The 26,552-nt window shown below is 36.8% G+C and overlaps 1 protein-coding gene across 3 annotated transcripts in view; it reads left to right on the top strand.

Annotated features, from left to right (window-relative positions):
- Positions 1-26,552, top strand: part of ACER3 (alkaline ceramidase 3) — a 169,488-nt gene that overhangs the window by 104,483 nt on the left and 38,453 nt on the right. For all 3 annotated transcript variants that reach the window (XM_082749587.1, XM_082749589.1, XM_082749588.1), the window contains 3 exons: positions 18,991-19,043; positions 21,435-21,516; positions 24,200-24,235. In XM_082749587.1, coding sequence (XP_082605713.1) covers positions 18,991-19,043; positions 21,435-21,516; positions 24,200-24,235 — 171 coding nt within the window. The remainder of the gene's footprint in view (positions 1-18,990; positions 19,044-21,434; positions 21,517-24,199; positions 24,236-26,552) is intronic.

The following is a 26,552-nucleotide window of genomic DNA, read 5'->3' as shown; positions in this document are numbered from 1 at the left end:
ATTCCCTATTGCTAACCCAGAAGCTCATAGAACAGCACTGTCCAGTAGAAATATAATGTGAGTATATATGTAATTTAAATTTTTTTTGGTAATCACATTGAGGAAGGCCATGTTGAAAAGAAATAGGTGAAATTAATTGTAATAATATATTTTATTTAACCCAATATATTCAAATATTATTTCAACATGTAATCAGTATAAAAATTTTTTACTGAAATGTTTCATGTTTTGAAATAAGGTGTATATCTCAATTTAAATTAGGTTTATTTCCAGTGCTCAGTAGCCATATAAGGCTGGTGGCTACTAATTGGAGAATGCTATTCCAGAGGATGTATGAATTTTTAATTACAGTTATTTAAATGTATAGGAATTAATTCTTAGGAATGATTCTGATATTCAACATGTATTTATAATACATAATAAAATACCAGAGAACTGTTTAAGATTTAAGGAGACCAAAGAGACATGACAACTAAATATAATGTGTGATTCTGGACTGGATGGTTGTGTGTGTGTGTGTGTGTGTGTGTGTGTGTGTGTGTGTGTATGTATGCTTACATTTATGGTATTATTGGGATGCTTAGAAAAACTTAAAGGAGGTCTGAGGATTATATGGTAGTAGTAAATCAGTGTTAATATCCTGATTTTGTTGGTAGTATTGTGCCTATGTAGATGAATATCTTTTTTTAAAGATTTAATTCATATGCCATAAAATTAACCATTTTAAAGTATGTTAGTTAATTGTTTTAAGTACACTTACAAAATTGTGAAGCTATCACCATTATCTAATTACAGAACATTTTCATCACCCCAAAGAGAAACCTCATGCCCATTAACTCTCCCTCCTCATTACTCCTTCCACCCTGCCTCTGACAACTACTAAACTACTCCCTATCTCTGTGGATTTGCCTGTTCTGGACATTTCATAGCAGTGGGTCATATAGTGACCTGTTAGGTCTAGCGTCTTTGACTTAGGCTGAATAATATTCCATTACATAGATATACCAATTTGGTTTATTCATTTACCAATTAATGGGCTTTGGGTTGTTTCCACTCTTTGGTTTTTATGCATAATGCTTCTTTGAACATTGGTGTGCAAGTTTTTGTGTGGATATATGTTTTCTGTTATTTCAGATATATATTTATTAGAAATGGAATTGCTAGGTCACATGGTAATTCTGCATTTAACTTTTTATTTAAGTTAAAAAAAGTATTGTTTTATGTGCTTTGGTGAGTGCTGTGAAGTTTGTAAACCTGGTGATTCACAGACCTGTACCCCTGGGGATAAAAATATATGTTTATAAAAAATAAAAAATTTAAAAAAAAAGTATTGTTTTGCATTTTACCTTTTGAGGAGCTACCAGACTGTTTTTCAAAGTGACAAATTTTTTCAAAATTCCCACCAGCAATTTTCTTGATATCCTTGCCAGGTGATTGTCCTTCTTTTAGATTATAGCCATCTTGCTGGATATGAAGTGATATCTTATTGTGGTTCTGATTTATATTTCCCTAGTGACCAGTGATGTTGAACATTTTTCATGTGCTTATTGCCCATTTGTAATCTTCATGGAAGAAATGTCTGTTCAGATCCTTCTCCCATTTTTAAATTGGGTTATTTGCCTTTTTAATCATTGAGTTGTAAGAGTACTTTATATATTTTGGGTACTAGACCCTTACTGAATACATAGTTTTCACTTTTCTTCCATTCTGGGCTTTTTTTTCATTTTCTTAATAACATCCTTTGAAGCAAAAAAGTTTTTTTGATTTTGTTGAAATCCATTGTTTTTTCTTAGGTTGCTTGTGTGGTTTTTTTGTTTTGTTTTAGTTAGGTTTTGGTTTTTCAGGGAGAGAGTGTGCAGGGGGAGGGAGAGAAAGAATCTTAAGTGGGCTCTGCACTAGGCTCGATCTCATGACCCTGAAATCATGACCTGAGCCAAAATCAAGAGTTAGATGCTTAACCAACTGAGCCACCCAGGCACCCCAGGTTGCTTGTGCTTTAGATATCATATGTAAGAAACCATTGCTTAATCCAAGATCATGAAGGTTTATACCTATATTTTCTTCTTTTTTTTTTTTTTTTTAAGATTTCAACAGAAAGAGGGAGAGAGAGAGAACACAGGAGGGTGAGTGGCAGGCAAAGGGAGAGGGAGAAGCAGGCTTTCTGCTGAGCAGGGACACAGGACTCAATAGGAGGACCCTGGGATAATGACCTGAGCTGAAGACAGTTGCTTAACCAACTGAGCCACCCAGGCGCCCCATATATTTTCTTCTAAGACCTTTATAGTTTTAGCTCTTATATTTAGGTCTTTGGTCTATTTTTTTTTTAATTCGAGTATAATTGGCATAAAATATTATATCAGTTTCAGGTATATGGTGATTGAACAAATCTATATATTATTCATTGTTTATCATAATAAGTGTACTCTTAATCCCCTTCATCTATTTCACCCACTCTTCTCCCTCTGGCAACCACCAATTTGTTTTCCATATTTAAGAGTCTTTTTTTGTCTCTTTATTTCTTTGTTTTGTTTCTTAAATTCTACATTTGAGTAAAATCATGATATTTACATTTCTTTGATATATTTCACTTAACATTATACCCTCTAGATCCATCTGTGTTACTGCAAGTGGCAATGTTTCGTTCTTTTTATGACTGAAATCTTATTTATCCATTCATCTGTGAATGAACACTTGGGTTGCTTCGTATCTTGGTTATTGTAAATAATGCTGCGGTAGACATAGTGGTGCATGTATCTTTTCAAATTAATGTTTTCATTTTCTTTGGGTAAATACCCAGTAGTTGAATTATTGGATCACATGGCAATTCTGTTTTAACTTTTTTGAGGAACCTCTGTACTGTTCTACAGTGGCTGTACAGTTTGCATTTCCCAACAGTGCATGAGGGTTCCTTTTTCTCCACATCCTTGCCAATACCCGTTGTTCCCTGTGTTCTTAAATTTAGCCATTCCGCAGGTCTGAGGTGATACTGCATTGTGGCTTTGATTTGCATTTCTCTGATGATGAGTGATGTTGAACACTTTTTATGTTTGTTAGCCATCTGTATGTTTTCTTTGGAGAAATGTCTGTTCATATCCTATGCCCATGTTTTACTTGGAATTTTTTTGGTGTTGAGTTGTGTAAGTTCTTTATACACTTTGGATACTAACCTGTTACTAGGCATATCATTTGCAAATATCTTCTCCCATTCAATAGGTTATCTTTTAGTTTTGTTGGTTATTTCCTTTGCTATGCAGAAGCTTTTAGTTTTGATATAGTCCCAATAGTACTTTAGTTATTATTTATTTATAGTTATTTGCTTTTGTTTTCCTTGCCTTAGGAGATATATCTAGAAAAATGTTGCTGTGGCTGATACTGCTTGTGCTCTCTCTTAGGATTTTTTTGGTTTCAGGTCTCATACTTAGGTCTTTAATCCATTTTGAGTTTATTTTTGTGTATGGTATAGAAAGTGATCTAGTTTTGTTCTTTTGCATGTAGCTGTCCAGTTTTCCCAGCATCATTTGTTGAAGAGGTTGTCTTTCTGCCTTTGCATATTCTTGTCTCCTTCGTCATAGATTAATCAACCAGGTAATCGTGAATTTATTTCTGGGCTGTCTATTCTGTTCCCTGATCTATGGGTCTGTTTTTTTTCTTGCCAATACCATACTGTTTTTTTTTTTTTTTTAAGATTTTATTTATTATTGGACAGAGAGAGAGATCACAAGGAGGCAGAGAGGCAGGCAGAGAGAGAGGAGGAAGCAGGCTCCCCACTGAGCAGAGAGCCCAATGCGGGGCTAGATCCCAGCACCCCGGGGATCATGACCCAAGCCGAAGGCAGAGGCTTAACCCACTGAGCCACCCAGGCGCCCCCTATTTTGATTACTGTCTCTTTGTGTAGTATATCTTGAAACCTGGGATTAAGATATCTCTAGTTTTGTCCCCCACCCCAAGATTGGTTTGGCTATTCAGGGTCTTTTGTGGTTCCATACAAACTTAAGGATTATTTGTTCTAGTTCTGTGAAAAATGCTGTTGATATTTTGGTAGGGATTGCATTGAATCTATAGATCGCTATAGGTAGTATGGACTTTTTAACAGTATTTGTTCTCCTGATTCTTTAATCCATTTTAAATAATTTTTTTTAATGTGATATGAGGTCTGGGTTTAACTTCATTCTTTTGCATGTGGATATCCAGTTACCCCATAATCATTCATTGAAAAGAATGTTCTTTATCCATTCAGTTTTGTTGGCACCCCTGTTTATGATGGTCAAGCAATCATAAGTGTATAAATTTATTTCTTGATTCTCAGTTAAACTCTCAGTTCTGTTCCATTGACCTGTATGTCTTTACTTATGCCAGTACTAGTACCACACAGCCTTGATTACTGTAGATTTGTAGTAAGTTTTGAAATTGGGATCTGTGAGACCTCCATATTTGCCCCTTTAAATAAAAATTCTTTAGGCATTTCCATGTGAATTTTAGGATCAGCTTTTCAATATCTTCAAAAATTAGCTGGGATTTTGAAAGGGATTCCATTGAATCCATAGAGCACTTTGGAGAGTATTGCTATCTTTATTTTTTTCTTTGTATTTACTTTTATTTTGCATATGATCTACAATAAAGATTATTTTGGTAATAAAATATTTTAAAACTTAAGTTAGATGATTTTTTTGCTAATTTGTAACTTTATGAGTAGTATTGCTATCTTCAGTATTGTCTTTCAATCCATGAACCTAGGATATCTTCCCATTTATTAAGACTCTTGTTTCTTTCAATGATGTTTTATAGTTTGTGTGCAAATATTGACTTGTTAAATGTATTCATAAGTGTTACAGTTTTTGATGGTATTGTAAATGAAATTTTCTTAATTTCATTATTTTGATTTCTCATGCCTAATTTATAGAAATAACAATGATTTTTGCATATTGTTATTGTATCCTGCAACTTTGCTAAACTTTTTTCCCTGTAGTAGTTTTGTGTGTGTGCATATGTGGATTTGTTAGGGCTTTCTGTGTACACAATCATGTCATATGCAAGTAGGGATCATTATATGTCTTCCTTATCAATTGGATGCCTTTTACTTATTTTTCTTGCCTAGTTGCCCTAAATAGAACTTTTAGTACACTGTTGAATGGAAGTGGAAAGACCAGATATCCTTGTTTTGTTCCTGATCTTAGGAAAAAAGCTTTTAGTTTTTCACCATTAATTACATTATCAGCTGGAGTTTTGTATGGATGCCCTTTTTAAGTCTGAGGAAGTTCCCTTCTATTCCTATTTTGTTGAGTGTTTTTATCAAGAAAAGATGTTGGAATTTTCAGATATTTTTTTTTCTGAGTCTCTTGAAATAACCAGGTTGTTTTTCTCCTTTATTATATTCGTATGGTCTAGTACACTGAGTCTCATATGTTGAACCAACCTTGCATTCCTGTGATAAATTCCATTTGGTCAAGGCATGTAATCCAAGTGAGTATCTTTGTAGGAAACATGCACTAGAGTACTTAGGAGTAATAAAACTTCATGTCAGCAATTTACTCAAACAGTTCAGAGGTTAAAAAAAAAAAGTTCTTTGTATTGTCTTTCAAACTTTTTTGTACCTTGAAATTGTTTCAATTATTTTTTTGATAAAAAAACAATATACGTGTTCTTTAACCCCAGCAATTACACTCCTAGGAATACCTTCTTAAAAAGTAATCAGAAACAGGGAAAAGATGTTTTACAAGTATGTTATATAGGTGGAGTGTTACACATAATAAAGGTTTTTAAATGATCTAAATACTTAACAAAGGGAGATTGTTAATATCTACTATGATATATCTATGTGTTGAAATGTACTGTTGCCATTTAAAATAATATTTCAGGGACACCTGGCTGGCTTGTCAGTAGAGCATGTGACTCTTGATCTCAGGATCTTGAGTTCAAGCCCCACACTGGGCATAAAGCTTACTTAAAAAAATAGAATAAAATAAAGGAAGCATGATCTCTGGTACATTTAAAAAGTAAATAAATAAAATATTTTGAAGACTTTTGAAATGGGAAAATGTTATAAAGACAAAACTTTATGTACTGTGATAATTAATTTTATAAGCAATAGAGGAAAGACTAGAAGGAAGTACATTTTGCTTCACTTCTTTTCCTTTGTTACAAAGTTTGTAATCTGTGGCTCAAAATTATAATAACTCCCACCTACCCATAAAATATCCTTAAACTTGGGCGCCTGGGTGGCTCAGTGGGCTAAGCCTCTGCCTTCAGCTCAGGTCATGATCTCAAGGTCCTGGGATCAAGTCCTGCATTGGGCTCTCTGCTCCGCAGGGAGCCTGCTTCCCCCTCTCTCTGCCTGCTTCTCTGCCTACTTGTGATTTCTCTCCCTCTCTCTCTCTCTCTCTCTCTCTGTGTCAAATAAATAAATAAAATCTTAAAAAAAAAAATCCTTAAAGTCCCTGCCCCTTGCTTTCTAAGCAATATTCAGTTCTTTTTTTTTTTTTTTAAGATTTTATTTATTTATTTGACAGAGAGAGATCGAAGTAGGCAGAGGGGCAGGAGGAGAGAGAGGAGGAAGCAGGCTCCCTGCTGAGCAGAGAGCCCTATGTGGGGCTCGATCCCAAGACCCTGAGATCATGACCCGAACAGAAGGCAGAGGCTTAACCCACTGAGCCACCCAGGCGCCCCCAATATTCTGTTCTGATCAAGCTCAATTATCTGTGTATTCTGTGCCTGAAATGAGTAGCTAAATATTGGTCATAGAAATTATATCCCTTTGTTAAATCTCACTTTTAAGTTATTGAACAAAAATCTCAACCACTCAGTGCCATAAGATAGTACCATTACATTTCCTGACAGTTTCCATTCTCTAGAATTATTATTTCACACTTGCTGCTCTTTTTAGATTTCTTTTTATATCTTTTTTTTTTTTTTTTGCCTCATATCCTCTTCTCCTCAGTGATACTGTCACCAGTATTTCATTAATAATATAAAAGCTAGTAAGACATTCCCTCATCTTTTTACCACTATCATCTTCCTCCTATTATTGTGGAAGAAATGTCCCAGCTCCTCTCAAAGACTCAAGCCTGCAGTTAGTTACATACTCCCAGTCATTTGCTCCACCAGTCTTTTTGAAAGTCACTACACTCATTCACTGCTGTCTGCTTACACACATACTCAACTAACTCCCCTCCTTTAAAAATGACTTCTCCCTGGATGGCCATCTGGGCTGCTCTTTACACAATGGCTTTGTGGTTTTTAGAGGAGATACTGTAACTAGTCTCTGCACAGTAAGATTTCTTGCATGGCAGCTCTTCAAGCTTCTTCTTTTTTGTTTGTTTGTTTTTACGATTTTATTTATTTGAGAGAGAGAGAGCATGCATGCACACAGGTGCACAAGTAGTGGGAGGGGCAGAGGGAGAAGGAGAGAAGCTAGACTCTCTGCTGAGCACAGAGCTGGCTAAGGGGCTAGATCCCTCAACCCTGATATCATGACCTGAGCCAAAACCAAGAGTCAGATGTTTAAACAACTGAGCCATTCAGGTGCCCCAGCACTTCAAGCTTCTTGATGTGGAGTAGAAACTTCAGGAAGCCACTGAGCAGCTTTGTTTTCTTGTTGTTCCTGTAACCAGTGTTGGGCATCAAGATCTAGCCCTTGAATCTTCCATGCACCCTATTGTCAATGCTTTTGAGTTTCCACCAGTCATGATTAATTTTCATGTATCAGTCTGACTTGTGCCAGATGAACTTCTTGGTCCATTAAAAAGTTAATCACAGGTCTGAGGGCAGCCATGATGTTGAGTAGGAGATGGCCGCCACTTCTGCAGGCAGTGCTGAGGAAAAGAGGGGCTCTGGCCCATCTTTTAGTCCTGGGCTATCTTCTCTATATTCTCTCCTAGGTGATCTCATATAATGTCATGATTCTTATGCTAATGATTTCAAAACATCTGTCTTCAGTTCTAACCTCATCTTTGAGCTCTAGATTTGTACAACCAACTACATGTTTGACATACCACTTCAATGTCTAATAGAAATCTTAACCTTTAATGTGGGCAATATGTAATTCTTTATTTCTTTTTCCATACCAGTTCCTCCGCTAGTATCCACTGTGATGCCATCAACCACCCAAAATGCTAAAGCTAAAAACTAGAGTCATCCTTGATTTCTTTCTTCTCCTCATACCTCACATCATATCTGTTAGCCATTCTTCTGTTTTTTGTTTTTTTGGTTTTTTTTTTTAATATAACTGGAATGGGGCACCTGGGTGGCTCAGTGGGTTAAGCCTCTGTCTTTGGCTCAGGTCTTGATCTCAGGGTCCTGGGATTGAGCCCTGCATCGGGCTCTCTGCTCAGCAAGGAGCCTGCTTCCCTTCTCTCTCTGCCTACTTATAATATTGCTGTCGAATAAATAAATAAAATCTTTAAAAAATATATAACTGGAAAATGTGTTCCGTTGCATATCCTTGTGTAAGCCATCCCATCTCATTTCCTGGCTCTTCGATAGTCATCCAAGGTAGTCTTTTAAATTTTAAATCAGGTCGTATTGTTCTTCTGCTGAAAACTCTCCAATACATCTATTTGCACTTAAAATGAAATCTAAATTTTTTACTGTGACCTAGTAGATCTGGCCCCGGTTTTGTCCTACAACTTCAGTTTTTACTCTTCCTCTGAATTTTTTGCTACATTCCAGTCACACTGGCCTGATCTCCCCCAACTAGAATGTAAACTTCTTAAGAACAGAGATCCCACTTCTCTTAAATACCCACTGTACTTTAGCGTATAGGCTAGTGCTGGCACATGGCATCTGCCCAATAAATATGTAAACGAAAGGGAGGAAGGGGGTAAGGAGGAAAGGAAGGACATTTAATTAAAGACATGAGTAAATAACTAAAGAGATGCATTAAAGTATTAAATAGTGGTTTTCCCTGGATCGTGGGATTGCAGGGCATTATATTTCTCACTTGCATTTCTATGTTTTTTAGATTTACTGAAATAAATGAAATAATTTTGTAATAAGGAAATAAATGTTTATGGTTGTTTTAAAAGAAAAGAGACTTTGAAAGACTCAAATGTGGTTTGGAGGAGTAGTAATGATAATAAGCCAATCTGAACAACCTTCATCCTAAAGCAGACTACCTTCTGTTCTTGGGGGGTGGGTATTTAATTCAGTTTTGAGTTTTATTTAGGTGGCAGATTATTATTTTCCAAACATATTAACACCAATATGTCTCGTCCCACCTGCTTTTCTTACAGTGTGGCACTGACTCTCCTCAAGAGTTGGGGTCTTTGTTCTCCTTGCCCTTGAATCTGGGCAAGACTGTTACTATGGTAGACATAAAGTTATATGACTTCCAAGAGTGAGTCACAAAAGGCAATAGAGCTTCTTCCTCATCCTCCTGGGATGCTTACCTTTGGAACCCAGGTCTATGTTGTAAGGAAACCAGTCAGCCATGTGGAAAGGCTCATGTATGTTCCTACCACAACCTCCCCTGAAGTTCCCAGGCTGCAGCCACATCAGCTGCCCAAAATTTGAGTGTGTGATTCTTAAGATGATTCCAGCACCAGCCTTTGAGCTGTCCTAGCTGATTCTGAGTGAAGGAGAGATGAACTGCTCCCTCCGAGTTCTGCTCATAATGCATATTTTTTTTTTTTTTGCATATTTTTAAAAATATTTTTACTTATTTATTAGAGAGAGAGAAAGCACAAAAGCGGGGGAGCTGCAGGCAGAAGGAGAGGGAGAAGCAAACTCCTGGCTGAGCAGGGAGCCTAGTGCAGGGCTTGATCTCAGGACCCTGGGATCATGATCTGAGCCAAAAGCAGACACTTAACGACTAAGCCACCCAGGCACCAAATGCATATTAACCAGCAAAGTATATATTGATATTTTAGGCCACTGAGTTTTAAGGTTGTTTGCTATATAGTAAAAGATAACTGGAATAATTTTAAAACATATCTATTTTAATTCTGGGCATATGGCTATCTCTGATATTCCCTTATACACATATTTTCTAAGACTTAGTTAAGTTTTTAAATTTCTAGCATCATTCCTCTTGTCCATCATGTTGTTCCTAAAACAGTAACCCTGGAAGGTAGTATGTGTCTATCACATATATAAAGAAGCACCTGCATGAATGTGCTGAGACAAGGCTAGGCTAAGTATCTGAGTGAAGGAAGGGATAGGCTCCCCTACTATGTACTGAGTAGATCATGACAGTATTTCATTTCTGAGGACTAACCTGGTTTATGTTCAAATGAGAAACACCAGAATGTTGAAAGAACTAAAACTATAGTCGTGATGCTTGAGGGGAAGGAACTGGGACTATTTTAGCTTGAAGAAGAGAAGACATGCCGCTCACTCAGCTGTACGTACCAGACTCTCTCAGTTCTATGCATTTTTCATGTTTGGCCCTACCGCACTTCCCTTTCTCCCTTGGGCAGTTCCTGTTCATCTTTCAAACTCTAAGCCAAAGTGGCAGCTCAACTAAGAGGCCTTTCACGGTCCCGGAGTTGGATATGTACTCTTCATATGTTCTTCTACAACATTCTGTGCTTGTTACTGCCCTTATCTTTTGTTTTATAAATATATTTATATCTTTCTTCTGTATCAGCATGTGGGTTACCTAAGAGCAGGGACTCTGTCTGGTTGACCTTGGTGTATCCCATACTTATAGTGCACATAACACTACGTAAATGTTTTATGAATCAGTATTTAAAGGGTTGACATGTTGAAAGAATTCGATTTATGCTTTGTGGTCCTAGTGGTGGTAAAGGTAAAGAGACTTCTTGCTCAACATAGGAAGAATTTTCTGAGCTAGTAGATGGTAAGAACTTCCTTCAGAGATCTTGAGTCCTCTGTCCTTGGAAATGCCCAAGTATAAGCTAGACACACACTTTCATTAGTTCAGAAATTAGTACCTGGGTAACAGATCTGCATTGGTAAAGATGATACAGTCCTTTCCTCAAGGAATCCATGGTCTCAGAGTGAAGGTAATATGCTAGTGAATGCAGTGGTAAAGGGACCTGCAGTATGCTACGGAATTGAAGAGAAATTATTTAGGGAAGGGAACTGAGAGACAGGGTTTCACGCAGGTGACTCAGATACATGTTTGAGTTGCATCTTCAAAGTTAAATAGGTATTTTCCAGGCCAACTTGAACCTACAGAGTTGAGAGTATATCTGGTATCTAGGGCACTGCAAGTAGTACCTTGTGTTGTAGCCATGGATGGAATGAGAATATGTGGTGATGATGGTGACAGTTCCAACAGTAATAATAGCTAACATTTGTTACTTTATTGACTACCTGCTCTGAGTAGGCATTGAACTAAATATTAGTAAGAGATGTGATTTGGGAAGCTAACCAGAGGCCATATCTAAGCCTCTTGGACTTTATCCCCCGTAAGCCATTATTAGATTTGGAGCAGAAGTGGGACACACTTTGATTTGTATATAAACTTAATTGTTGATAAGATTGTTACCAAGATAACAGAACATTTAAATAGACCAGATGGCCTTTGATCTTGAGATCTCTGATTCTGTGCTTTATTTATCATTTACTGTAATACTACTCTATCACGTTTGGGGACAAATTATATAGATGTCTTATTTCTTCCCTCTTTGGGTCTACAAAGTTGTGCTTGCCTCTCTGGACAGAGATGATATATGAACCAATTTCCCAATGATTTGAGAGGGAAGAACCCTCAGTATTAAAGGATTTTTAAAAACAGCTTCCCCATCTTTTTAATTTAAACGTAAAATGATTGTGAATATTCCTTGAAGGCTTCTTACCTCTTTTCAGGATTAAGTTGTCTCAGCTATGTTAGGCCATTATTTTTTTATGCACAGTCATTGAAGCAAAGTACAAAATGACAGTGCTGCCACTTACTAAACCCTGGTAGACATCGAATCATTTCATCAGCCTGAACTTATCTGGTTGTAGCTGTAAAGAAATTGGAGGCCCATTTTTACTTCTGCCTAAACTGAACATAAGCAGATATTGACATTTCTGTCTTAAGAGTGATTTAGAGCTTAGATGGTATTTTCTTCAGATTTGTTATTGCTAGGTAGCTGCTTGGGCTCCAGATGAATTCTGCTACCACTTTGCTGGCTGTTTGAGCATAGATGCCACTTAATCTTGCTGAGCTTTTGTTTCCTCATCTATTTAATGGATTTACTAATACTTGTAGGAGTATTTTGAGGATCAGTTGATTGGCATATGTGTTAAGTGTCATCATAGGATCTGATAGCTTCCTTCCTTTTTCTTTAACCAGTTAGAATTTCTGAAACTACTATTATTGATTGTTAAGTGATTCATTCCTTTGAGTACTATTGTGTGTGCTCTTGTGAAGAGTAATATATTTTTTTATTAACATATCATGTATTATTTGTTTCAGGGGTTCAGGTCTGTGATTCATCAATCTTACCAATTCACAGCACTCAACATAGCACATACCCTCCCCAGTGTCCATCACCCAGCCACCCCATCCCTACCAACCCCCGCTGCACTCCAGCAGCCCTCAGTTTGTTTCCTAAGACAAAGAGTCTCTTGTGGTTTGTATTCTTCTCTGGTTTCGTCTTTTTCATTTTTCCCTTCCTTCCCCTATGATCCTCTGTCTTACTTCTCAAATTCCTCATATCTGTGAGATCATAGATTGTCATTCTGATTGACTTATTTTGCTTACCATAATACCTTCTTGTTCCATCCACATCATTGAACATGGCAAGGTTTCGGGAGGTTTTTTGATGGCTGCATAATATCCATACACACACACACACACACACACACATTGAAGGGTAATATTTTAAGCTATTGCTAACTCCTTTCTCATGGATTAATGAGAAAGAGCAATGCATTTGGGAGTGGATTTGAGGAAAACATTAGAGAAGGAATAGAGACACTAGAAATGGCCTTCAAGTTAGCGGTGAAAGGTGTCAAAGAACAATTTAGAATCATAGACCTTTAATATTAGAAGAGATTTTTATTTTAAGATTTTATTTATTTATTTGAGAAAGAGAGACAGAGGGAGAACAAACATGGGGGAGAGGGAGAAACAGGCTCCCCATTGAGCAGGGGTAGGGGGTGCAACATGGGACTGGATCCCTGGACCCCAGGATCATGATCTAATCAAATCCCTAGAAGGGATTTTTAAAATGTAGTCCAATCTACAAATTTTATAAATGGAAAAACAGCTTAAGAGAGGTGAAGTAAATTGACTAGAACTTACACAGAAAGTTAGAGACAGGTTAAGGACTACATTTTTTTTTTTTTAAGATTTTACTTATTTTAAAGATTTTATTTTATTATTTTTTTATTTATTTGACAGAGAGACACAGTGAGAAAGGGAACACAAGCAGAGAGAGGGGGAGAAGCAGGCTTCCTGCCAAGCAAAGAGCCTAATGTGGGGCTCCATCCAAGGATCCTGACATCATGACCTGTTCCAAAGGCAGACACTTAACCAACTGAACCACCCAGGCGCCCCTACATTTTGTTTTTATTTATTTGTATTTCCTTTATCTATCTTAGGAATTTGTCTTGCATTGCTGGTGGCTAAAGTATAAAAGCTTCAATTTTTTAGGAGGCTTCTCCCAGATATTTTTTTCATCTTTTCACTCATACAACTCATTGTTTTTTGCTTTCACTAACTGACATATACAGGTATTCATAATCCTGGAGAGGGTAGAGGTAAAGGCAATTTCTTAATTTCTTTAGCTATATGGAATTTTTCTTTGTGTTCTTCTGCTTTTTCTAAGTATTCTCTGCTGAGCATAAATGTTTGATATTAGAAAAAAGAAATAGCTGCTAGTAAAAAAAGAATGCATCCACCCCTTCTCATAAGTAAATAAATATATTTATCCTGGAAAATAAAACCAAAGAAAAATGTGTGTGTTCACCTATCATTTTCTTTATAATACAAAACCAAAAATTGCTTAAATGCTAGGTAATTAATGTAAGCTAATTCAGACTTTATAATGTAAACAACAGATGTTCTAGTTATAAATATTACCTTCTTTCTCCTTAGCTCTCTATCTCAGTGAGTAGAACCACCTTACACTGAAAGCCTGAGCCAAAAACCCATCATTCGTCTTCAATTTCTCCTGCTTTCTCACTTCTGTGGAACTGAAAGCTCAAATACATCTAGCTCTATCTATCTCTACAGCAATGAACTTAATCCATTATCTCCAATCCAAATTTCTGTAACTGTTTCCTAACTGGTGTCCCTGTCTCCCCTATCCATTTGTCACAACAAAATAGAAATACTGTTCCTACAAACAAAACTAATTGTTTTCATTCTTTGAGCAGTATTTGCTAGGCTTGGTACAAGTGTTAGAAATGAGACATGTAAAATGCAGTCTCTGCCCTCCAGAATGCATGCCACTTTTTAAACATCTTTAATACTTCCCCGAGGTTAGGCTCATGGATTTGAACCACAGGCTGTGATCTGGCCTGTGCCTACCTTTTCAGACTCCTCTTCAGTCACACACCCCACCGTCTCCCTGGAACTCTGTGCTCTTTTACCAGTCATAATTTTGCTGCTTAAGGTTTTGAAATAAGACTTCTGTATTTGTATTACCCAGATTTTAAAATCTGTGCCCTTTTAACATATGCTTAGTTCAGTTTAGTTTCTCTAAACAAACAAACAAGCAGCCAACATCTGGAGTCCAGTCTTTTCTTCTGAGCTACAAGTTTGTACTTCTAGTTGCCTGATTGACATTTCAACTTGACTGTCACACAGGTACCTCAAACTCAGTATGTTGAAATTGTTCCTGTCATTTTCTGTCTTCACAGTCTCTGTAAACTGTATTGTCATCAACTGTGGTATTTAGGCAACAAACCTGGGAGTTACCCTTAGGAGTTTCTTCTCCCTCACCTTTATATAAAATCAATCACAAATCCCGGTTTAATTTACTTCCTAAATATTTCTCAAGTCTAGTCACCTCGGTCTATTCTCAATTGTGAGGCCTTAATCCAAGGAGAAACTTTGCTTGGCCTGGACTGCTGTAGCTTCCTAGGTAGCCCTCCCACAACTGTGCTTTTTCACTGTAGAACACTCTACACATACCCGATCTGGCACCATTTGTTTATTATTGTATTTGTCAGCTGAGACTGCTATACAGAAATGCTGTAGACTAGGTGGCTTAAATAGTAGACATGTGTTTTTTCATAGTTCTGGAGGCTTGAAGTCTGAGATCAGGGTGCCAGCATTGGGTCTGGTGAGAGCTGTCTTAGAGGTAGCCGCTCCTTTTTTTTTTTTTTCCCTTAAATGCCCTTTGTTTATTTTAAGTGTAGTTAACATACAGTGTTATATTAGTTTCAGGTATACAGTATGATAATTTAACAGTTCCATATATTACTCAGTGCTTATCAAGATAAGTATACTCTTAATTATTTATTTTTAACATAAATGTACTCTAAATCCCCATCCCCTATTTCATTCATTCTCTCACCCACTTCCCCTCTGGTAAAGTTGAGTCGGTTTTTTGGTTTATCTTTTATTTTTTTTCCCCTTCGTTTTCTGTGTGTTTCTTAAATTCTACATTTGAATGAAATCACGGTGTTTGTCTTTCTCTGACTGGTTCTTGCAAGTTCTCTGTTATCTCTTCTTAGAAGAACATTAATCCCATCCTGAGGACTCCTACCCTCATGACCTCATCTACTCCTAATTACCTCCCCAAAGCCCCATCTTCAGATACCACTGGATTGGGGATTAGGGTTTCAACATGTGAATTTAGGTAGGACACATTCAATCCATAATAACTATATTTTCTTATTTTTTATATTCTTGATGCTCTGGCTTCTGGAGCCTCCCTGACTAGGCAGGCATTGTCCTTTCCAGGGGTGTCCATTTCTTATATAGCAAATAACTTGCCCTGGACTGCCCCTTTCATATTCAGACTAACCAATCCAGAGCCTATCCTCTAAACCACCTTCTTTTTCTGACTCTTACACTCCAGGAGACAGTATTCTTCTGCTCTAATCACCTCAAGTCCAGGTACCAGATAACTCAAGATAGCCCCTAGACCTTAGAGCCTGCTGAAATTACTTAAATTAGCCAATGCTAAGCCTACTTGCCCTCTCTTACCTTGTCTTTCTCTGGGAAACCACAGTAAAGGTTGTCATCCATGCTTTCTCCTTGCTTGTTCTGCCTCCTGACTGACACTGGTGCTTTCCCATGTGGCCCTGCTTGGCATGGCATGTCACTTCTTAGGAACTGCCTTTTCAGTGGCAGTCATTTCCTGATCTGTTGGCTTCACCATACCCGAAAAATAATAAAACCTGTACTTTAAACACACTAACACCACTACGGACTGCCTTGTGTCCCCTCAGAATTCATATGTTGAATCTCTAGTTCCCTATGTGACAATATTTGGAGATGGGGCCTTAAATGGTTATTAGGTTTAAATGAGGTTTTTGTGATGGGACTAGCGCCCTTATAAGAAGAGACCAGAGAGCTTCCTCTCCCTCTCCACCATGTGAGAATACAGTGAGAAGGCAGCCATCTGTAAGCCAAGAAGAGAAACTTCACCAAGCACCAAATCTCTACGATCATCTTAAACTTCCTAGCCTCCAGAACTATAAGAAATAAATTCAGTTGTTTAAAGTATCCAGTCTAAGGTATTTTGTTGCCACCCAAGCTGATGGAGACCGCCACCTAGCTAAAACATTTTCAGTGGTTTGCCGTTGCTTTTAAGATAAAATTAAGAAATTCTTTCAGCCTAAAACATTTGCCTGATTGGTTTACTGCTTATCTCCAGCCTCATTTCATATCCTTTCTCTTCATCATTAATTAAGCTTCAGTCACAATGGACATATTTCAGATTTTTAAGTTTCCTTCCTGCAGCAGGACCTTTGCACATTATGTTCCCACTGCTTAGGGGTTCTCATCTTCCCCTCAGTCCCTCTTTACCTTACTCATATCTGCATGTTTCAGGACTCAGTTTATGTGTCACTTCTTTAAGGAAATCTTCACAACTCCTTATATGAAGGCCCTTGTTTTTTGATCATGGTGCTCGGTACTTTTCCATCATAGCACTTACTATAATTGGAATTAAACATTTATTTGTGTGTTTAACTTTCTAGGGTTTTTCACCCTGGCTAGACTGTAAAGCATGAGGGCAAGGGTTATCTTATCTCCTGCATATAGCATAGTTCGAGGCACATAGTTAATAGATATTTGTCGAATGAGTGAATAAAAGAGTGACACTAATTATTTTAGTTGCCTTTATAAACTGTATAGATAGACCTATGGATAATATGGAGAAAACAGATCTTTTCATGTCCTATCCTCCAAATACATGAAGAGAAGTTCTCCTAAAATGGGTCATTTAAATACCTCAGTACTACATTGTGGAAAGGCCAAATAATTAGACACATATTTTGCTTACACATGAAAACTGAAGTAAAGAAGATATAAATGCAAATGATGTTTAATATATAGCCAGGGGATTGTGGTTCAAAATTTCAAATAGAGGAATCTTCTTTATATCAGAAACCTTGTGGTAGATATTATGATCCTGTGCCAACTTTTTTGAACATGTGAAAGTGATTAAAGTGAAAAGTTTTGGAGACAACTTAATGTAGAGGTATGCCCCAGAGTGAGTTTAAAATCTGGCTCTATTACTTATTAGCTCTGTGATCTTAAACAAATTACTTAAATTGTCTAAACCTCAGAGTTCTCATCTTGGGATAGAGATAATAGGATCTACCTTGGAATTTTTGTTAAACTTAAATGAGATAATGAATGTAAAACACTTAACTATAAGACCCTGCACATATGCTATTTCATTATTCCAGTAATTTACCAGAATATATTACTTTGTGTAAACACTCTTCCTTCTTCCTAGAATGTATTTCTCTACCACCGATTTCATTTCCTGCCACCACCTTCTCTGGTTTCTGTGACCCCCTTTTGTTGGAATCTTTATATCTAATCCCATGTTTTTCATTTCCTTCCCTCACTAGACTGTGAGGGCATTGACTGCATCTTGTTTCCATTATATCCTCAGCAACTAACACATTGCCTGGCACATAGTGAATATATTATTAAATAATTAATTAAATGCATATCTAGTGAATAAGTAAATAATATAGGATTGGCTTAAGGATTAGAAATAACCTATCTGCAACATTTAGCTTAATGTCTAACTTGTAGTTTAATACATATAGCTATTGTTATTATTACTAATAATATTTTTGAGAAACATAGGTTACTTAGATTAACTAAATGATTTTGCTGCCATTAATATCCCTTCTTATATGTATTAGTGAAAATTTTACCCACCTTAGGTGTTCTAGGAAAAGGGAAAGTGCAAAAGAATATTGATAGGACCCCCAGACCTGTAGATGGTAGACCTCATTCTTTCCTGGAAGTATGAGATCATAGTTTGTGGTACTAAATGAGCTGGGTCGTCCAGTGAGTCAGGTGTCCTACTTAGGCATGTACATTAGGGTAGATAGGTGGATGGACGAGCTTGTTTGTTCAATGAGAGTAAACCAACCCCCATAAGTAGAGGGCAGGGAAAGGTGAAAGAAAGAGACAGGCCACTCCTGGTTTGTAGGTGGCAGTTTTAATAAAAAGAGAGTGCCTACATACAGGGTTCATCTTGGGTGGCAACAATGGGTCCCCCACCTGCCCATCAAAACTTGAAAGTGTGTAAAGAGGACTTCGTTCAGCCAGATATACTATATAAGTGTTTTCAACACCACATCACTATCTCAAGACTGTCCTTGGAACAGCCTCTGGGAGCAAGAAAGACAAGTGGAAGTTACTCCTCTTCCAAGGATAGGAGGGAGTGAGGAGCTTCCAATCGCCTGGGTCCAGCTCATAGGTTAACTGACGGTCACGTCCTTTCAGTGACCTTCCCCAACACTCAAATTAGATGTTAAATATATGAAAGTTATTAGTAAAAGATACTAGGTGAGAGGTGACTATAATAATCATTCTGATGTTTTATTTTGATTTGTATAATAATTGTACCTCTGCAATATTCAAGTCTTCTTATCTTTTTTTGTTTCTTATAGCTATTGGATGAACTCCCAATGATTTACAGCTGTTGTATATTTGTGTACTGCATGTAAGTGCTTATGTTTAAAATTCCATTGTTTAATATATTTTAAAATTAATTTTCACCTCATAATTAAGTAATGTAATTAACCCTATTACATTATACTGGGAGATTGTAATAGTGTAAAAGGTTATTACTTCTGTGATCTCCATGTAGAGAATAAGCTGTGGGAAATTATAATAATGTTGCTATTAACTTTTATGATATCAAAACCCTATGGCCAGTTTAGATACTCTTACTAAAATCTGACTTAAAGAATTTTGACTTAATTTGTATAATCTGCATTTCCTTGAGTTATGAATATAGATAAAAATGTTACATATTATACCATAGAAATAATATATATGTACTTTGTACCTATAATTGTGGTAGGTATTATACAAATCCTCTGTAATTCTTCCAGTTGTGCAAGATAAATGGGTATTATCCCCATTTTATAGATGATAAAGTGAAGCACAGAGGGATTTAGTAACTTGTCTAAGGATATAAGCAAAACTTGTGCTTAGGTGACTTGCCTAAGGCCATGTAGCTGGTGTCAGAGTTGGAAATTGAACTACAAATTTAATAAGCTTACCTTCTAACCATGCATTTAATTCTATAGCACTAGTGCTTAAAACTTCTCTAAACCCCTTATGTGATGGTTATCTCTTTTTAGTATGATCATTATTACTAGTTCAAGTATATTTAGTATATTTTCTTCTTCTTCTGTCTTTTTTTTTTTTTTTTTTTTTTTTTTTTGTGGAGAGAGTGTGTGCTAGTGGAAGTAGTAGGTGATTGGGGAGGCAGTTAGAGAGGGAGAGAGAGAGAGAATCCCTGACAAATCCACACTCAGTACGGAGCCTTATGTGGGGCTCTGTCTCAAGACCCTGAGTTCATGACCTGAGCTGACATCACAAGTCCGATGCTTAACTTAACTGACTGAGCCACCAAGGTACCTCAAGAATATTTTTGTCTAAAGATATCTTAAAATCAGAATTCTGTGATATTATTTAAAGAGCTCATGTGGGGGCACCTGGGTGCCTCAGTTGGTTAAGCATCTGCCTTTGGCTCAGGTCATGATCCCAGGGTCCTGGGATCCAGCCATGCCTTGGGCTCCCTGCTCGGGTTTGCTTCTCTCTCTCCCTCTCTCCATCTGCCCCTCCCCCTGCCCTGGTTCTTTCTGTCTCTCTCTTTCAAATAAATAAATAAAATCTTTTAAAAATAAAATTAAAAAGCTCATCTGAAACTTTTCTGTAAAGGGACAGTAGTAATGATGTTAAGTTTCATGGGCCTATCTCTGTTGCAGCTCTTCAGCTCTGCTGCTGTAGCAGTGAAGCAGCCATAGATAATATGTAAACAAATGAGTTTGACTGTTCCAGTAAAATATTATTTACAAAAACAAGTTTGGGCCTTTGGGCAGTAGTTTACTGCTCCTGATCTAGAAAAGTACTTTCAGGTGAGCTTTTTAAAAATAAGTCATCAAGTCACAGAATATGAAAGTAAAAGAGACCTTAGAAATCATCTGGGCCAACCATCTTTCTGTAGAGATAAGGAAATAGGAGTTGGGTCCAATTCCTACAGCCAATTAATGAGTAAACTGAGAACTTTCCTGCTGCTTCTACTAAAACATAGGTTCAAAGGTTGGATACCTAACCCATGGTCAAATATTTGTTCTTATTTCCTCATTTACTGAGTATTTGCTAGCCTAGTGATTAGATATGATTAGACGCATGAGAAAAAGATTTTATCCCTGCACCCAAAGAGTTAACAGTCTGGTTGAGGAGATCCATAAAGAGACAATTATAATAGAGTGATATTTTCTGTAATAGTGTGCCTTACTCAGGGATGGCTCATTGCAAGATTTAGAAACATACTCAAGCCAGCTTGACTTAAGAGAGATTTATTTAGAGGACATGAGGAAATTATATGAAACCCAATAACAGGAAGTACAGCCTGACTACAATTCAAGGGCAGCTTACCTTTCCCACCCTTTTTTCTCCATTCCTTCTTCTCTGCATGGTCTCATCTTTGAATTTGCTTTCTTTTTCCATCCGTGCATGTCACTTTTCTGCTCATTCTTCTTCTTTTTCACTCAGTTTAGCTGCCCAAATATCAGCATCAGACTTTGAATCCATAAAGCTTTATACTTTGACTCCTCACATTTAATTGATTCAGTCTCTGACTCCCAAACTCCCAAGTTTTCAGGAGAGAGCCTCTCTTTGACCCAGTTAAAGCCAGGTGCCTTCTCTTGATTTCTCCAGCCTCTTAGAGGTGGTGCAGATTCTCTGAGATGAGAGTTTGGGTGGGAGGAAATGATGGGCATCACTAGACCCAAAGGTCTGTATACAAGTGATAAGACATCATTCTATTTTACTAGTTATATATTTTAAAATAAGTTTCTTTCTCTCTCTTTTTTTAAAGGTTTGAATGCTTCAAGATGAAGAACTCTGTAAACTACCACCTGCTTTTTATCTTAGTTCTATTCAGTTTAATAGTAACCACAGTAAGTCATACTTTGTTTCTAATAGATGAAGCATGTGATGTGGGTTTGAGAATTGTCAGAGTATAGGTAGTACTAGAAATGTGAGAATAGATGAACTGGCACAGAGAGAGCATGAACCATTAAGATGACCAAAGATGCAGCCCTATGGAATACTTTTTTTTTTTTAACAGAGATAAACGAGAGTATACAGTTATGATACTGTACCCTAAAAGTTGCAGTTGATTTGTCTTGTTTGCTATTCACAGCCTGTCGGTATGCAAACTTCCATAATGCCTAAAGATTTCAATAAGAGTCATCACTTTAAATATAAAAAGTATATACATTTAGGGTATAAAACATGATACTTTGATACATAGTGAAATGATTAATTTAGGTAAGCTAATTAACATATCTTCAAACATGTATGTGTGTGAGAGAGTGAGAGATGAGACTCCCTGAAATCTATTCTCTCAGCAAATTGCCAGTGTTCAACCCAGTATTAACCATAATCACTATGCTATACATGGGAATACTGACATTTGAGGGTCAGGCAGAAGAAATGGAGCCAGCAAAGGAGACCTAGAATAAGTAATCAGAGATCTAGGAAAATGAAAGAGCCCAATATCACAGAGTACAAAAAGATTTCCAGAAGAAGTAACAGTGTTAGTTGCCTCTGAGAGGATGAGTAAAATACAGATTGAAGTTTGACCTATAAAAATTTTAGTTAAAAGACCAGGTAACCGCAAGCATCTGCCTTGGGCCCAGGTCATGATCTCAGGGTCCTGGGATTGTGCCCCACATCGGGCTTTCTGCTCAGCAGGGAGTCTGCTTCTCCTTCTCACTCTCCTTATGTGCTCTCTCCCTCTCTCTGTCTCAAATAAATCTTAAGAAAGAAAAAAGAGAGAGAGAGACTAAAGTCTAGAGAGTTTTAGACCAAATTTATGTGGAGAATTGTGGCAGAGTCAAAACTGGACCACTTTGTAGGTTCAGAACTGATGTAATTCTGATGTGATCAGAATTATAGGCTTGGGAGTCAGTCAGATCCGAGTTTGTAGCAACATAGTTACTTAATAACTAGGAACCTTGGGCAAGTTACTTAATCTCTCTGTATTAATTTCCTCATCTGTAAAATGAAGATAATAATAGTATACATTTTGTATTAGTTGTGAAAATTAATAGCTGGCACATAGTAAGTACTCCATAATTCTTAAAATATGTCTTTAAGAGGCATGTCCTTTTGCATTTCTTCTATTAATAGCAGTAGGAATATGAAACTATACAAAGGGAAGTTAATATTTTGAAAACAACACATTTCAGAAATGAAAAGCATTCTTCCTTACTGAGTTTAGAGTTACAGACATATAGTGTCTCATAAACATCTTACTATTAAAGTTCTGTGGGTGCTTAAAGGAAATAATCTGCTTTTATTGTGTGAGGATAGGAACTTCCTTCTGGAATAAGAAATTTTGTAGCCAAATTGTAAAATTACATAAAATTTTTGTGAGGTCAGCACTACTTTAAATGAGCATATAGAGATAGCAAAGCACAAGCTTTGCTGTCAAAGAGATGATTGCCTTGTTGGGGAGAGAAACAAACCATTAAGTTATATGACATTTATACGTGGTCAGTGAGGGCACAAAGGAGGGTGAATGGCTGCTTCTGCTGAATGGAGAAAGGACCGGGAAAGGCTTCTAGAAAAAGGGATAGTTTTAGCTGGATATTGGAAGACGAATGTTTGCCAGCAGGGGAGGATTTCTAAACAAATTAAAGAGTAGCATGTTTAAATATGTGGAAGCACTATACTTTCTGGAGCCTAGGATGAGAAAGGGGAAAGATGAGAGCAGTGAGAGCAGGCAGAAAGTCAGGAGTGAGATCATGCAAAGCTTTGAAATTTGGACTTTGTATTATAAGTGTTCGGAGCCCTTTCAGGATTATGATTTGAATTTTCCTTCTCTCTATCATGTCATTTTAAAGGCATATACTCCTACAGGGCAATAAATGGCATGCTAAATCTTTAATAGACATTGAACTTAATTACCCAAGTGATATTAGAGCCTAAAACTGAGTTTGTGTAATTGGAAATTCATTTAGGTGGTGAGTTATGTAACTAGATGAGTGTGTTAGAGGTTTGGGAAGTAAAAAAAAGCACAAGAAATTTGTTTAATGCTTTCAGTTATTGAGCATGCATTATATTGCTAAATTGTTTCATGTATTTTAGCTTATTATTCCCATTATCTGGATTAGGAAAAATTTAGTCTTTTGGTTAAGTGATTTGCTCAAGGTCTATAGCAAATAAGTGGCAGACTCTGAAATTTATCACCTGTCTCTAAGTCCAGTGTTCTTTCTGTTGTAGAACAAAATGTGTTATAGACATTGTCAACAGAACCTCTTCACCCCACATGAGTAACTGTGTACCTTTGCCCTTCCTTAATGCTGATATAGAAGGCAAGAGGCCAGAGTAATCCACAATAACTGAAAAATTTGTTTACCATGGTAAAGCTAGCACTGGTGAAGACCCATCTGAAGGTGCTAGCCTTTCTGTGGCCCGCCACCTAATCTGATTGGTTTTATGTGGCTATAGTCAGATCTAAGTAGCATACTAGGGAAGCAAGAGAGATTTGGGATTTGCAGAATTGTTAGAATAAGTTTTCTTCACCTTCATTAATGCACTTCATTTACCTGTTTTTCTTTTAATATTTTGTAGGTTTACCTTAAGGTAAAGGAGCCTATATTCCATCAGGTAATTTTAAAAAATTATTACACACGTGATTGTTTAACAGTGCTTGCCTGCATTGTGTTTCCTTTTCTGGTAAATTATATGCAATACAATTTCTGAAAATAAAATGGTAGATGTCCTATGAAAGTGTTTAAAACAGAGTTTGCAAACTCAAGTGCCTAAAGGATGCCAGTGCCCAGGCCCAGCTGTCTTTAGTAGTCAGTATACAAGTGTAGCATTGCTCTTATAAGAAAAATCAAAGTATTCATGTACATACACATACAAGGTCCTTTTTATGACATCATTTTCTAGAAAAGATAGACTGAAGATTCCCCAAATATTTCCCTCCTAGTATTTTATGAGTTTTTTAAGGTGGGAGATTATTTACATTGAGGAGAGCAGACATAGGAAACTTTTCCGTAGGAAATAATGATTTAAGTATATCCCATAATGAAACCAGAGGAAAATAAAGTAGCAGACCCCAAATAGAGCCATTGTTCATTGAGTGCTGTCATGTGCCTAGCATTATGCCATTACTGCACAGACTCTGATCTCCCCAGCAGTTCTACAAATTAAGGATTATTGTTCACATTTTAAAGGAAATGAACTCAGAGATACTAAGAATTTATCCAGCTTTACACAGTTATTAAGGGGCAGAGCCAGGATTGTAACCTAGATTTGACTCCTATCACAATTCTTTTAACAAACTGGAAAACAAACAAATAATAAATAAATAAGGACACATTTCAAGAGTATCAGAAGCCTTGCAGTTTTAGAATATTTTGTGCTTACTTAAAAAGTAAGTGTTCCTGTATCTTTTTAAACTTCAGCTAGATAATAATCATCGAACTGAAATCTGTTTCTTAAAATAAATTCCAAAAGCACGTTATTGTGCTTTGCTTTTCTACAGGCAAGCCTAAAGTAGATGTTACCAGAGAGAACATCCTCACTTCCTTAATATTTTAACTTGAAGTATGTCATTATGGAATTACCTCTTTATGAAGAAAGATTTACTGACACAGTGTAGAGGATGAAGTTTATCTGTATTAAGTATACTTCAGCTTTTGTAAATTTATGATTTGTCTTTATAAGAAAGAAAAATCATAAGAGCAAAAAAACCAAAATATGGAAATTTGGGGTTAATTTTTATAAGCTTATGTCCATCAATTTTCTTCCATTTTGTGTTTTAGACTATTTTACACTATGTTTATGTAATAAAATTAACAAACTGTTCATTTAACTTCCCATGCTGCAACTTTCATGTGTTTTTTTCAGTAATAAGTATTTTCTTTTCTGTATATAGTGGTAAATGTTTGCTACTAGGAAGGAAGGGAGGGAAGGATGAAAGCTTAGAACTATGGGTTATACACTAGGCCTTCTTAGGAGAGAAGTGAAGAAGTAGAGAAATGGTAGGGTGAAGTAGATAAGTAGTCTCAAGGTAGAAGACAAGTATTCATTTAACAGATGTCCACTGTGTACCTTCTCAGTACCAAATTCTGAGCTCAAAGTTGGAAATAGAGGGGCAGTGGAGCAAAAATGTGAATATCTAAAATCAGGCAGACCTGGATACAAATCAAGTGTCTACTTACTAACTGTATACCCTGGACAAATTACTTACCTTCTTTGAGCTTTGGTTTCCTCATTATTCCACAAACACTTTAAGTGCTTTCAGTATGCCAGATGCTGTACTAGGCATAAAAGGGATACTAGTGAATAAAATAACAGTGTCTCTGCTCTTGAGGGGCTCATTATCCTCTATGTCTAAAATTGTATAATAATCTCCTAAGATTGTCTGAGGATTAAAGGATGTACTGCAGGGGTGCCTGGCTGGCCCAGTCTGTAGAGCATGTGACTTCATCTCTGGGTTGTAAGTTTGAGCCCTATGTTGGGTGTAGAGATGACTTAAGAATAAAATCTTCTAGGGCGCCTGGGTGGCTCAGTGGTTGGGCCGCTGCCTTCGGCTCAGGTCATGATCTCAGGGTCCTGGGATCGGGTCCCGCATCGGGCTCTCTGCTCGGCGGGGAGCCTGCTTCCCTCTCTCTCTCTGCCTGCCTCTCCATCTACTTGTGGTTTCTCTCTGTCAAATAAATAAATAAATAAAATCTAAAAAAAAAAAAAAAGAATAAAATCTTCTAAAAAATAAAAATAAATTTAAAAATAAATGAAATAAGAGGGTTCCCCTTTCTCCACATCCCTTCTAACACATGTTGTTTCCTGTCTTGTTAATTTTGGCCATTCTAACTGGTCTAAGGTGATATCTCACTGTGGTTTTAATTTGAATCTCCCTGATGGCTAGTGATGATGAGCATTTTTTCATGTGTCTGGTAGCCATTTGTATGGA

Source organism: Mustela nivalis, assembly GCF_964662115.1.
Source record: "Mustela nivalis genome assembly, chromosome: 9".
Taxonomy (NCBI): domain Eukaryota; kingdom Metazoa; phylum Chordata; class Mammalia; order Carnivora; family Mustelidae; genus Mustela; species Mustela nivalis.
The sequence above is the reverse complement of the archived record's forward strand: the minus strand, read 5'-3'. Positions and strand labels throughout refer to the sequence as shown.